Source organism: Chrysemys picta, chromosome 22 (genome assembly GCF_011386835.1).
Source record: "Chrysemys picta bellii isolate R12L10 chromosome 22, ASM1138683v2, whole genome shotgun sequence".
In the NCBI taxonomy this organism is placed as follows: Eukaryota; Metazoa; Chordata; order Testudines; family Emydidae; genus Chrysemys; species Chrysemys picta.
Window position 1 is genome coordinate 5,617,877 of NC_088812.1, and position 13,362 is coordinate 5,631,238.

Here is a 13,362-nt window from a genome sequence, read left to right on the forward strand (position 1 = left end):
GGGTTACTGTCAATGCAAACACTATGGGAATTCATTCCCATGGATGCTAGATATGTTGTTCCCCTCCTGCAATCCTTCACACCATCCCGGTGCCAAGGACTCTCTAAACTAAGGCATCTGACCCTCCAGGACTGTTTTGTTGCCATCTCACCTGTGGTCTCTGACGGTGGACACATCTGCATTGAGAGAGGAGAGTTTGTTTCTCAGGATCCACAGGGTCACGGTAAAGAAGGTTATATTTATCTGTGGGAAGAGTGGGAAATATTTCCTGTAAAACTTCCCATCCGGGGCTGGTAACTCCAGCTGAGGCAGAGAACGATCCCAAGGGACAGATCCAAGCACTGCGGAACCAGGTACTACTCATTTGCACCTTTTCAACAGTAATGGAATGGGGGTGGGGGTTCCACGACCACCACTCCCAAGAGAATGAGGAGGGGGGTGGTGGTCGGGGACTCCCTCCTCAGGGGGACGGAGTCATCTATCTGCCACTCCGACCGAGAAAACCAAAAGGTCTGCTGCTTGCCAGGAGCAAGGATTCACAATGTGACGGAGATACTGCCACGACTCATCAAGCCCTCGGATCGCTACCCCTTCCTGCTTCTCCACGTGGGCACCAATGAATGACTGCCAAGAATGACCTTGAGCGGATAACTGCAGACTCAGTGGCTCTGGGAAGAAGGATAAAGGAGTTTGAGGTGCAAGTGGTGTTCTTGTCCATCCTCCCTGTGCAGGCAAAAGGCCTGGGTAGAGACCGTTGAATTGTGGAAGTCAACGAATGGCTACGTAGGTGGTGTCAGAGAGAAGGCTTTGGATTCTTCGACCATGGGATGGTGTTCCAAGAAGGAGGAGTGCTAGGCAGAGACGGGCTCCACCTAACGAAGAGAGGGAAGAGCATCTTCGCAAGCAGGCTGGCTAACCTAGTGAGGAGGGCTTTAAACTAGGTTCACCAGGAGAAGGAGACCAAAGCCCTGAGGTAAGTGGGGAAATGGAATACTGGGAGGAAGCACAAGCAGGAGAGTGCAAGAGGGGAGGACTCCTGTCTCAGACTGAGAAAGCGGTACAATCAGCGAGTTATCTTAAGTGCCTATACACAAATGCAAGAAGCCTGGAAAACAAGCAGGGAGAACTGGAAGTCCTGGCACAGTCAAGGAACTATGATATCATTGGAATAACAGAGACTTGGTGGGATAACTCACATGACTAGAGTACTGTCATGGATGGATATAAACTGTTCCGGAAGGACAGGCAGGGCAGAAAAGGTGGGGGAGTCGCATTGTATGTAAGAGAGGAGTATGACTGCTCAGAGCTCCGGTATGAAACTGCAGAAAAACCTGAGAGTCTCTGGAATAAGTTTAGAAGTGCGAGCAACAAGGGTGATGGCGTGGTGGGAGTCTGCTATAGACCACCAGACCAGGGGGATGAGGTGGACAAGGCTTTCTTCCGGCAACTAGCAGAAGTTACTAGATTGCAGGCCCTGGTTCTCATGGGAGACTTTAATCACCCTGATATCTGCTGGGAGAGCAATACAGTGGTGCACAGACAATCCAGAAAGTTTTGGAAAGTGTAGGGGACAATTTCCTGGTGCAAGTGCTGGAGGAACCACCTGGGGTAGAGCTCTTCTAGACCTGCTGCTCATAAACCGGGAAGAATTAGTAGGGGAAGCAAAAGTGGATGGAAACCTGGGAGGCAGTGACCATGAGATGGTTGAGGTCAGGATCCTGACACAAGGAAGAAAGGAGAGCAGCAGAATACGGACCCTGGACTTCAGAAAAGCAGACTTTGACTCCCTCAGGGAACTGATGGGCAGGATCCCCTGGGAGAATAACATGAGGGGGAAAGGAGTCCAGGAGAGCTGGCTGTATTTTAAAGAATCCTTATTGAGGTTGCAGGAACAAACCATCCCAATGTGTAGAAAGAACAGTAAATATGGCAGGCGACCAGCTTGGCTTAACAGTGAAATCCTTGCTGACCTTAAACACAAAAAAGAAGCTTACAGGAAGTGGAAGACTGGACCAATGACCAGGGAGGAGTATAAAAATATTGCTCAGGAAGGCCAAATCACACTTGGAGTTGCAGCTAGCAAGAGATGTTAAGAGTAACAAGAAGGGTTTCTTCAGGTATGTTAGCAACAAGAAGAAAGTCAAGGAAAGTGTGGGCCCCTTACTGAATGAGGGAGGCAACCTAGTAACAGAGGACGCGGAAAAAGCTAATGTACTCAATGATTCTTTTGCCTCTGTCTTCACGAACAAGGTCAGCTCCCAGACTGCTGCACTGGGCCGCACAGTATGGGGAGAAGGTGACCAGCCATCTGAGGAGAAAGTAGTGGTTCGGGACTATTTAGAAAAACTGGACGAGTACAAGTCCATGGGGCCGGATGCACTGCATCCGAGGGTGCCAAAAGAGTTGGCGCATGTGATTACAGCGCCATTGGCCATTATCTTTGAAAACTCATGGCGATCCGGGGAGGTCCTGGATGACTGGAAAAAGGCTAATGTAGTGCCCATCTTTAAAAAAGGGAAGAAGGAGGATCCGGGGAACTACAGGCCAGTCAGCCTCACCTCAGTCCCTGGAAAAATCATGAAGCAGGTCCTCGAGGAATCAATTTTGAAGCACTTAGAGGAGAGGAAAGTGATCAAGAACAGTCAGCATGGATTCACCAAGGGCAAGTCATGCCTGACGAACCTAATTGCCTTCTATGAGGAGATAACTGGATCTGTGGATGAGGGGAAAGCAGTAGACGTGTTATTCCTTGACTTTAGCAAAGCTTTTGATACGGTCTCCCACAGCATTCTTGCCACCAAGTTAAAGAAGTATGGGCTGGATGAATGGACTATAAGGTGGATAGAAAGCTGGCTAGATCATTGGGCTAAAAGGATAGTGATCAATGGCTCCATGTTTAGTTGGCAACCAGTATCAAGCAGAGTGCCCAAGGGTTGGTCCTGAGGCTGGCTTTGTTCAATATCCTCATTAATGATCTGGAGGATGGCGTGGATTGCACCTTCAGCAAGTTTGCAGATGACACTAAACTGGGAGGAGTGGTAGATAGGATACAGAGGGAACTAGACAAATTAGAGGATTGCGCCAAAAGAAAACTGGTTGGTTCAACAAGGACAAGTGCAGAGTCCTGCACTTAGGACGGAAGAATCCCATGCACTGTTACAGACTAGGGACCGAATGGCTAGGAAGCAGTTCTGCAGAAAAGGACCTAGGGGTTACAGTGGACGAGAAGCTGGATATGAGTCAACAGTGTGCCCTGGTTGCCAAGAAGGATAACGGCATTTTGGGCTGTATAAGTAGGGGCATTGCTAGCAGATCGAGGGATGTGATCATTCCCCTCTATTCGACATTGGTGAGGCCTCATTTGGAGTACTGTGTCCAGTTTTGGGCCCCACACTACAAGAAGGATGTGGAAAAATTGGAAAGAGTCCAGCGGAGGGCAACAAAAATGATTAGGGGGCTGGAGCACATGACTTATGAGGAGAGGCTGAGGGAACTGGGATTGTTTAGTCTGCAGAAGAGAAGAATGAGGGGGGATTTGATAGCTGCCTTCAACTACCTGAAAGGGGGTTCCAAAGAGGATGGATCTAGACTGTTCTCAGTGGTACCAGATGACAGAACAAGGAGTAATGGTCTCAAGTTGCAGTGAGGGAGGTTTAGGTTGGATATTAGGAAAAACTTTTTCACTAGGAGGGTGGTGAAGCAGTGGAATGGGTTACCTAGGGAGGTGGTGGAATCTCCTTCCTTAGAGGTTTTTAAGGTCAGGCTTGACAAAGCCCTGGCTGGAATGATTTAGTTGGAAATTGGTCCTGCTTTGAGCAGGGGGTTGGACTAGATGACCTCCTGAGGTCCCTTCCAACCCTGATATTCTATGATTCTATGATTTCCGGTGGGAATCATCCCCTCTCCTGTAATATCCCTTAGCAGCTCTCGGTCCCTCCCCATGCGTGGAGCTGACAGATCAGCTAGGGCTGAGATGGATCAATGGGATCACAGAGCCCACATGCTGCTCAGGGTTAAATATGGATCCCCTCCAGTGGAGTCAGTATTTATTTTGGGTTTACACTGGTGTAACTGAGAGCAGGATCTGGCTGAGAGATTCCCGAGCCTGCCTTTAGAATACTTCCTGCCATTTTCAGGCTTGTAACAAATCCCCCACTCCCAACTTCCATAGGGGGTAGGGAGGAATATGTAGGGACACTTGTTTCCACCCTTATAAAAGCCACTGCAGAGTGCAGCCTTCTCCCTTCCTCGTTCCTTGGGTCATTAACTAGACTGGATCCAACTCTTCTGTCTTCACTTGGCAAAACTCCTACTGACGTCCATGGGAGCTGTGCCCGAGTAAAGGCTGTAGCCTGGGGATACAGCACAGGGACTCATGCCAGGACTGACCACAGCAGATGAGCCAGGTGGGACCTAACTGGGTTTTTGCTTGTGTTTATGGGCCACGTTCTCCTCCCTGCTTCACTGAAATCAATGGGGTGGCAGAGGTGAGAGGAGAATGGGGCCCTGTGGCTCTGGGAGGTACCCACCAGGATTATGGCACAGACTGGACCCAGGAAGCTCCAAAGAAAGCCTCTCTCCAGGCTGAGCCAGCAGCTAGCGGGAGGGAGGAAGAAGAAGGTGACGTTAATGGGATTACTGCCCTTTTTCAGCCCCGGGGCAGAGAGGGGGGGTCACAGGGCAGCTGGCTCTCAAAAGCGAGATAGATCTCAGCCTGTCTGTGACATGGCCGACTCTCTTGCAGGTAGCAGGTGAACAGCCCTTCCCATCTACCTCAGCATCTCCTGCTTCCAGCCCCCACTTCCTCTTCCACCTCCTCAATGACCCTTTCTGGTGGATGGGCGCAGTATTGCTGGAGGGCCAGACATGCAGCGGATGGACATTGGCCTCGCTGCACTGAAGGAAGTGGAGCTACCCTGATTTACACCAGCTGAGGATCTGGCCTGGGGTGTCTAGAACACGCCACGCCCTGTTTTAGTGAGTCCCTCACTTCAGAGAGGGGATCCTCAGGGATTTGCACACAGGAAGAAGGTGCATTTGTTTCCTACCCACCAGCCGCACAAACCCAGCCGGGGACCTGGGAGTCAAGCTGGGATCTTTCTGGCTTGTTCTTCCACATCATCAGTGGGGTGAGGAGTGTGGATGTCTGACAGGTGGGCAACTCAACTACAGCGCTCGGGGCAGCTTAGTGTCACTGGGGATGGGAAGGGTCCCAGGGGGACATTCAGCTCCCAGGCAGGGTGAGCAGGGAAATCTCAGTTCAAGTCAGACCTGGGGTGAGCTGGACAAGCACATGGAAGCCACATCCCAGCTCCCCTTCGGGATGGGCACTGCACGTACTGTTTGGAAGTTCCGTAGCCGTCAGGATTCACCGCTGCAGAAATAGCCACCACCAGGGCTGGGAATCCGTAGCCGAACGGGTACATGAATCTCTTCTTGAACCGGCTGGCGCTGGTGTAATTCATGACCTTCAGGTTCCTGACGGTGAGGAAGAGAAACAGCCCCTCCAGGAACATCCAGGAGAAGCAGGCCAGGAAGAGGTAGTGTAGGAGCCCAGCAATGACAGCACACGTCACCTGCGGGAGACAGAGAGCCCAGGGACACTGCGGTGGGGAAGGGAAATGCTGAGTATGGGGGAGACCTGCCGGGGAGTCACACCGGGATTCTTGTTAGCAGAGCTCTCCAGTTATAGCGCTCTGTGACCCAGAGATGGCAGGTTCCTCGGTCTATGGAGGGTCCTGCAGGTGCACATTGCTGATGCAGGAAGGGAGCAGAGATTAGTGGTTAGAGCAGGGGAACAGGGCTCAGGGGAGCCAGGTTCTGTTCCCAGCCCTGCCACAGAGTCCCTGGGTGACCACGGGGAAGTCACGTAGGAGAGGAATCGAGGCACAGGGAGACTGACATAGGGATAGAACTGGCTGAACTCCAGGGGTTGGGGACACTCAGACCACTGTGCCCAGTGAGAAGGGGCCTAACAGGGGGTGGAAACATCCCCCTGGGAATCCCCCGTGTTCTGCACAGCCCAGAATCCAGGGATCACAAAGGTTTCAAAGCCACACACCTGCTGCTAGTGGAGGAGGCCAGCAATGAGAAGGGGGAGAATGAGAAGGAGCAGGGGAGAATCAGGCCGTACCTGACTGCCGGTGGGAGTCACCGTGGTGAGGAAGAGCAGGTCGGCCAGGAAGAGGCAGAGGCAGAGCTGCAGGTGGAGGGAGGTGCTGACGTTGCGGATGGAGCGGCACAGGAGGAAGGTGAGGATGGCGAGGAAGAGGCACAGCAGGGAGAGGGTCAGTCCCACGTAGGTGATGACGGTCAGTGGGTAACTCTCCTGTAACACAGCAAAGGGACAATCACCAGTGAGCCCAGCCCAGCCCCCTCGGTTCCAACTGAGCCTTTTCCACAGCAAAGACTCCAGTGGCTCCAGGGAGAGCTTTGCCCACAGCTGAGTGTGGAGCTCAGGGTCCAGCCCTGTGATCCGAGTCTCACGGTGAGATACCGTCACTCTGGTGGGAGCCATTAGGACGGCGAAGCTGGAGAGATGGTCACAGCTGCAGTTGGTGTGAGTGCTGTTCGTGTGCACGGCTGTGCAGCCGTCCGGAGACCAGCTGCCGCTCTCGGCCACTACTTTCCAGTAGACACAGAGAGCCTCTTCCTCCTCTTTTTTGACCTGAAAACACAACAGAAACATCCTCATCCTCATGGGACCACAGAACATCATTTCTGTTATCACGTCTATAGCAAAGCAAGGCCACCTACAGCTCCACGGCTCTCCCCACGCAGCCCCCAGTGCCCACTGGGGCCATCCCGGTGACAGAGGAGAGAGAACGGAGAACCCACTGCTCCAAAAGCACAGGCCCTGCTATTGGAGCGATAGGGAAATAAATCCTTGCTAGCCGTTAGCACTACTAGGCACATGGCACATGGCTGAGCAGTTCTGACTGCATCCAGTAGAGGGCAGTGCTGTGTACACACATACACATAGGCAGCCTAACCACTTCATTACCATATAAAAGAATTTCATGCTGATTCGAACCCCAATATCTACAGAAAGCAGCTTTCCAGTTATTCTGGCTCAGGGGTGAGCTAAGCAGAGCTGCTACCCTAGAGCACTTTGCATGGTCGTGGTGTGACCCCCGGTAACCTCTTCCAATAAAACAGCCCCAACGCGTCAGGAATAAGGAGGCCTCTGCTTCTCAGGAGCATTGGGAGCCAGAAAGGCAGCATGGTCCAAATATCGGGAGGAGATGGTGCCTTCTATATACCCCTCTGGAGCCCCAGATATGGAGCAAAGCGAGGGGGATCTCCCTCCACACACCTGTCTGTGGCGCAGGGTGAAGTGTGCGGGTCTGGAGAGGTGAATGGGTCTCCCGTCTCCGATGGCCCCACTCACCACCCTGGAGTTGAGATGACTCTTCTCCAGCTTCCCACCAGCCGGTAGATTTCCCTCGCTGGGAAGTGTCGCATTGATGATGGAGTCCAGGGTGGAGTAGGAAATAAAAGCAACAGCCCCCAAACCTGCTGGGAGATGGAGTCGCTATGGCAAAGAAGGAGCCGGCCGGGTGCCCAGGGGCCACAGTGAGTCTGTGGCAGATCTGGGAATGGAACCCAGGTTCCTGGCCACCACTCTTAAGGTTTAGCCAATGGACCATGATACCTCCTACCCCGGAACCCCCAGGAACGCGTCCAGCTGGAAACGTCGAGCTGCAGGATGCAGAGATGAAGATTCAGTTTTTCTCAGCGAGACCAGGAGAGGGGCTGGCCAGGGATGAGCTTCCCCTGGTGCTGGAGGATTCGGGGCCCTGAATACGGCAGCTGAGGGTACACGTTATCCTGGTCCCCCACATCTCCATTTCGGGGTCTAGCTAGACTAGGCCGTCCCTGCCCTTTCCATTCTCTGGGCCCACTTCATACCAGAGACCCTCTCATGAGCCGTCTCCCCTCTGCACCCCCAACTCCTCACTGCTCGGGGCTCAAGCTGTGGGACAGGCAGGAACGAAGGTGTCAGCTCCATGACCCACAGCCTGAGAACCACTGGCTCAGCCAGCAAGGAGCCCTCCAGGGCTAGAGACAGAGGCCAGGGCCCGGCCTGGGGATCCAAGGGGAGGAAGGGCTGGGGTTCGGTGCCAGGGAACCACTCTGTGCCGTACTTTGGGCCCTGGTTTGGGATGGTACCTTGTGTGGCTGCCCTGGGGACTGTATCACAGTGCACATCCATCGTCTCCTCGTGAGCTCTCAGTGTGAAGACCTCACTGTCCTGGCTGCAGTTCCCTGTGACGAGCCGCGTCTGGACAGCTGCAGGGGGTGGGGGTGAGGAATGACAGAGCCCCTCGCTGTGAAACCACTTCCCTGGGAATCTGTCCATTCTGGGACAGATCCACATCCCCCCTCCCCCCGCACTCCACTTGGAGCTGGGGGGCTTCAGGGCTCTTCTACACGGTGGGAGGGGGAAGTTTCGAGCTCCCCTCCCCGAATTCCATTGATCACCCCCCACATCCCCTCCCCCCATTCCTGTTGTGTCTCCCTGGGGATGCTGCATCCCCAGAGGGAGGGTGGTGGGTGTGGGGGGATGTGCCTGGCTCAGCATCACAGCCCCTAGTTGTGAAATGGCAAATGTTGCATTTAAACCCTTCTCGGGCATTGCTGTTGCTCCTCGGGTCACTGGAGGGTCTGGGTTATACTTCCTGGTGCAGGGGCAGTGCTGGTCTGTGTCTGTACTGAACACAGGCTCACATCCACAACGGTACATAGGCTCTAACTTCCAGTGGATTTGAGGCACAGTGTATAACCCCGTATCTCATGGCAGGCAGTAGGTTGCCCTGAGAGTCACATGTCCCTCTCACCCATCGACTCTGTCGTCATGTTCAGTGTCCTCTCCGGAGACCGGAGCGCAGTGGCCAGTGCGGCCAGTTCTACGCTCTGCAGCAGGACTGTCACGGCTGACCCCACGTCCCCCCTGTCTCCGCCATCCCAGAGGGAGGTGCTGTTCAGGAGGGTGTTGAATCGGAGAATTGATTCCTGGAGACAGGAAAGAAATGGCCCTGGGAGTGAGGAGTCGGTGGGTTCAGTTTCCACATCCCATGTGTTCCCAGGGGGCATCGGGCATCACAGCTTCTCCCAGTTCAGGGGGAAGCAATATTCTCAGAGGGGGAGCCTTTTACAAAGGGGGTCCACTGAGGCTAACTCAGGGCCCCACTGGAACCTGAAGCCAAATGGGACTAGAACCCTTTGTCCTTCCTTCTTCACTCCCGCTACCCCATCGCTCCATAACAGATGCCAGGGAACAACATTGTCACAAGCCCACAGCTGCCTAGGCTGTCTCTATGCTGCATCCTGCAGTTGCTCAGAAATGTATGTCAGGGCAGGGATAGAGCCCAGATCCTGCTGCCTGAAAATCTTAGGTCACTGACAGATGAGCTGAGGAGAATCCCCATTAACTGTTAGCAGTATAGCACCTCTGAAGAACAACAACAGTTCTGAACACTAGAGGGCACATATGGGTGGATAAACACAAACGTGCACTCACACCACTAGAGGGCATGTGCGCGCAGATACAGACAAACAACAGTAGAGGGTGCACCCCCGCTCCCCACAGCAGTGGAGGGCACAGATCTTGTCTGAAGAGTTATCTACATGGCTCCCTCCCCCGAGATGAGACTCCTAACCCAGCACGGCAGCACACAGGGCTCTGGGGCACACACAGGGGCACTAGTCTGCAGGGCACATTCAAGGGATGGAGCCTCTCACCTCCAGTGATAATGTTGCATTCCCATCTCTGCACGTGGACATCAAAACGTTTAAGGTTGAATTAAAGAAAGAGCAAAAACTGCTACTTCCGCTGCTCCGATTTACCTGCAGAGAGACCCAGGGCAGAGGGTTAGTTCTGCAGGCGCTGAAGGGCGACCGAGATTGGTATTTGCCTTATTAAGGGCCTGATCCTGACACCCCTCATTGAGTGAATAAAGCTTTTATATCAGACATGTGCAGGACATGTACGATGGTGCTGTTGCCACAGAGCGAGGTTCATGTGGAGAAAGGGAACAGTTTCTAGTAACAGCTGGAATACATCAAGGCTTGGGACTAAGCCCTTTTTGTTCACTTCGGTGCTGGAGGCATTGACAGAAAGCAGCCAGAGAGTAGCCCCCGGCACATGCCTTTTGCAGATGACGTAGTGCTCGTGGGAGAGAGGAAAGAGGAAGTGAAAGAAGATACAGAGAGACATGGAGGTGCATATTGGAAAGTAACGGCATGCAAATCAGCAGAAGAAATCAGAGTATATGGTCTGTAGATTCAATGCTCTCCCGCAGGAAGACAATGGGCTTGTGAGTCTGGGACCAGTCTCTAGCAAAGCTACACATGTTTTACAGGTTCAATATCAATTTGCAAACACGTAGAAAATAATAAGGTGGTAATTAACAGTCAGCATGGACTTGTCAAGAACAAATCTTGTCAAATCAAGCTGACAGCTTTCTTTGGCAGGGTATCAAGCCTTGTGGATGGGGGGAAGTGGTAGACGTGGTATATCTTGACTTTAGTAAGTCTTTTGACACTGTCTCACGTGACCTCATAAACAAACAAGGGAAATACAACCTATATGGAGCCACTCTAAGGTGGGTGCATAACCAGTTGGAAAACCGTTTGCAGAGAGTAGTTATCAGTGGTTCAGTCACGGTGGAAGGGCATACCGATTGGGTTCCCGTAGGGATCAGTTTTGGGTCCGGTTCTGTTCAATATCTTCATGAATGATTTAGATAATGGCATACAGAGTACGCTTATAAAGTTTGCGGACGATACTGAGCTGGGAGGGCTTGTAAGTGGTTTGGGGGTAAGATTAAAATTAAAAATTATCTGGACAAACAGGAGAAATAGTCTGAAGTAAATAGGATTACATTCAACAAGGACAAATGCAAAGTTCTCCATTTAGGAAGGAACAATCAGTTGCACACGTACAAAATGGGAAATGACTGCCTAGGAAGGAGTACTGCGAAAAGGGATCTGGAGGTCATAGTGGACCACAAGCTAAATATGAGTCAACAGTGTAATGCTGGTGCAAAAAATGCTAACCTCATTCTGGGATATATTAGAAGGAGTGTTGTAAGGAAGACACGAGAAGTAATTCTTCCGCTCTACTCCACTCTGATGAGGCCTCAACTGGAGTATTGTGTCCAGTTCTGGCGCCACATTTCAAGAAGGATGTAGACAAATTGGAGCAAGTCCAGAGAAGAGCAACAAAAATTATTAATGGTCTACAAAACATGACCTATGAGGAAAGATTTTAAAAAATGTGGGTCTAGTCTGGAAAAGACAAGACTAAGAAGGGACATGATAACAGTTTTCAAGTAAATAAAAGGTTGTTACAAGAAGGAGGGGAAAGAATTGTTCTCCTTAACCTGTGATAATAGGACAAGAAACAATGGGCTTAAATTGCAGCAACGGCAGTTTAAATTGAACATTAGGAAAACTTTCCTGTCAGGATAGTTAAGAAGTGGAATAAATTACCTAGGGAGGTTGTGGAATCCATCACTGGAGATTTTTAAAAGCAGGTTAGACAAACACCTGTCAGGGATGGTCTAGATAATACTTAGTCCTGCCATGAGTGCATGGAACTGGACTAGATGGCCTCTCGAGGTCTCTTCCATTCCTACAATTCTATGATAGTACAGGAAAATGATGAACTCAACAAAAAAACTTATAAGCAGACTATGAAAGGCACGGAGTAAAGGGAGAGAAGCGAGGGTGTGCTCTGTGATAGGCGAACACCTGTCAAACAAAAAAGTAAGATCTAGAGGACATTGATCAGGCTGCACTTTTGTATGGCTCTGAAAGCCAGGGACTGAGGAAGAGCCAGGGGCTATTCTTGAAGACAGAGGAAGTGAAAATGTTAAGATGGATGCTTGGAGTTACAAAGATGGACGATGTTTGACATGAGCGAATTAGGGAAAGAGTGAAAGTAGAACCAATTATGGAGAACCTGAGAGAACTAGGCTCATATGGTGTGGGCGTGTGACAAGAAGGTCAGAATTAAAAACAGGACACAAGGTGCTAAACTTAGATGCAGAACATAAGAGGAGTGGGAGACCCCAAACTACATGGGTGGCTGTCATACAAAAGGATTTGATAAGCTGCAGATTTTCTGAGGAATTGCTTCAAGACAAACTAGAATGGAGAAGGACTTGAATAGCTGATCGCATGTAGATGGGACGAGCCTAAAAGGATGAGGAGGATCGAGTCCCAGCGATGAAAGGAACAAACACAGAATTGCCCTGATCTTGGATGGGGTTTACAGAGGTCACCGTAATGCCAACAGCAAAGGTTTTTGTCTGGGAATTTCCATATTGGTGGTACAAAACACAGGGCAAAATCCCCAACAAATGAATGATGGGTTCAAACATACCGGCAGAGAGAAATTCCTGCACGTCTCTTTGATTCCCTCGAACTCAGAACTGCAGTTAATGCTGGGGGCTTGGAGCGATGGGAAGAGAGGAGCAGACGTTAGAGCTTTCATATCAGATTTTCATCTCAACTCACTCCTGCCTGGGGGAAAATCCCCTTCTCTTCCCCGCCCCGATGGCTGCTCTCTGTCCACATGCCAGGCTTGCGCTGCCAATAGTTAAACATGCGGCTGCTACCAAACCCCTCTCTTCCTCCCCATCTCACTCTGTGTCTCTCTCTCCCCTCCATTTTCACTGTGTTTTGCCTGTCCCTCCTGCCCCTGTCCCCCGCTTCTCTCCCCCGACCCATGCTCCTGGGATTCTGCCACCCTCTAGCTGATCTGAGTGTGTTCCAAAGTGACTGGATTAATTTGCAGGCATTCCTCCTACAAACACAGGGACGTTGGCAGCCCTGAGTCTGTGCATCAGCACTAGAGGGGCACCCTGAGTGTGAGGGCAGGGGGAGGAGCTGGGTGCCCCCTGCCTGCCTCCAAGACTTCTTGATGTGTTTCCATCTATTCTGCAGAGAGACTTGCTGGGTACAGACACCTCTGCCCGCTGGGGAGAACCCACCTTTACACGTGGTTTGGTTCTGGACCCAGCTCCCAGTGGAAGGGATGTGGCCGGCTGGGCAGGCACACTGGTAACTCCCGTTGGTGTTCTCACACTGGGCTCCTGGGCCACAGGTGCCAGGGAATCTGAGACATTCATTAACACCTGGAAAGGGAAATCAGAGAGGCCCCATTGAGAAGCTGTTTTGAATCTCTGACCATGGAGGGGTTGTCTGCAGGGTTTTGAACCTGGGACTTCCAGCACCACAGTGAGGTGTATTTTAAAGGAGTAATCCATTGCCAGGCAGCAATAGTAAGCTGTTATCCTCTTGATCGGGCCTGCACAACATGCGGCCCGGGGGCGGCCTGCGGCCTGCGGGGGG

At 51.7% G+C, this 13,362-nt stretch overlaps 1 protein-coding gene across 4 annotated transcripts in view; it reads right to left on the reverse strand.

Moving 5' to 3' along the window:
• LOC101953221 (adhesion G protein-coupled receptor E3-like) overlaps positions 1 to 13,362 on the reverse strand; it is a 31,318-nt gene that overhangs the window by 1,400 nt on the left and 16,556 nt on the right. Inside the window, exons 5-15 of one of the 4 annotated variants that reach the window (XM_065576108.1) lie at positions 13,002 to 13,145; positions 12,392 to 12,459; positions 9,745 to 9,849; positions 8,841 to 9,015; positions 8,173 to 8,292; positions 7,316 to 7,518; positions 6,497 to 6,667; positions 6,134 to 6,328; positions 5,341 to 5,576; positions 4,530 to 4,596; positions 152 to 243 (exon numbers count right to left, since the gene is read on the reverse strand). In XM_065576108.1, coding sequence (XP_065432180.1) covers positions 152 to 243; positions 4,530 to 4,596; positions 5,341 to 5,576; positions 6,134 to 6,328; positions 6,497 to 6,667; positions 7,316 to 7,518; positions 8,173 to 8,292; positions 8,841 to 9,015; positions 9,745 to 9,849; positions 12,392 to 12,459; positions 13,002 to 13,145 — 1,576 coding nt within the window. Of the gene's footprint in view, positions 1 to 151; positions 244 to 4,529; positions 4,597 to 5,340; positions 5,577 to 6,133; positions 6,668 to 7,315; positions 7,519 to 8,172; positions 8,293 to 8,840; positions 9,016 to 9,744; positions 9,850 to 12,391; positions 12,460 to 13,001; positions 13,146 to 13,362 lie in introns of all 4 variants that reach the window. The other 3 variants (XM_065576109.1, XM_065576106.1, XM_065576105.1) reach the window with 3 other exon arrangements.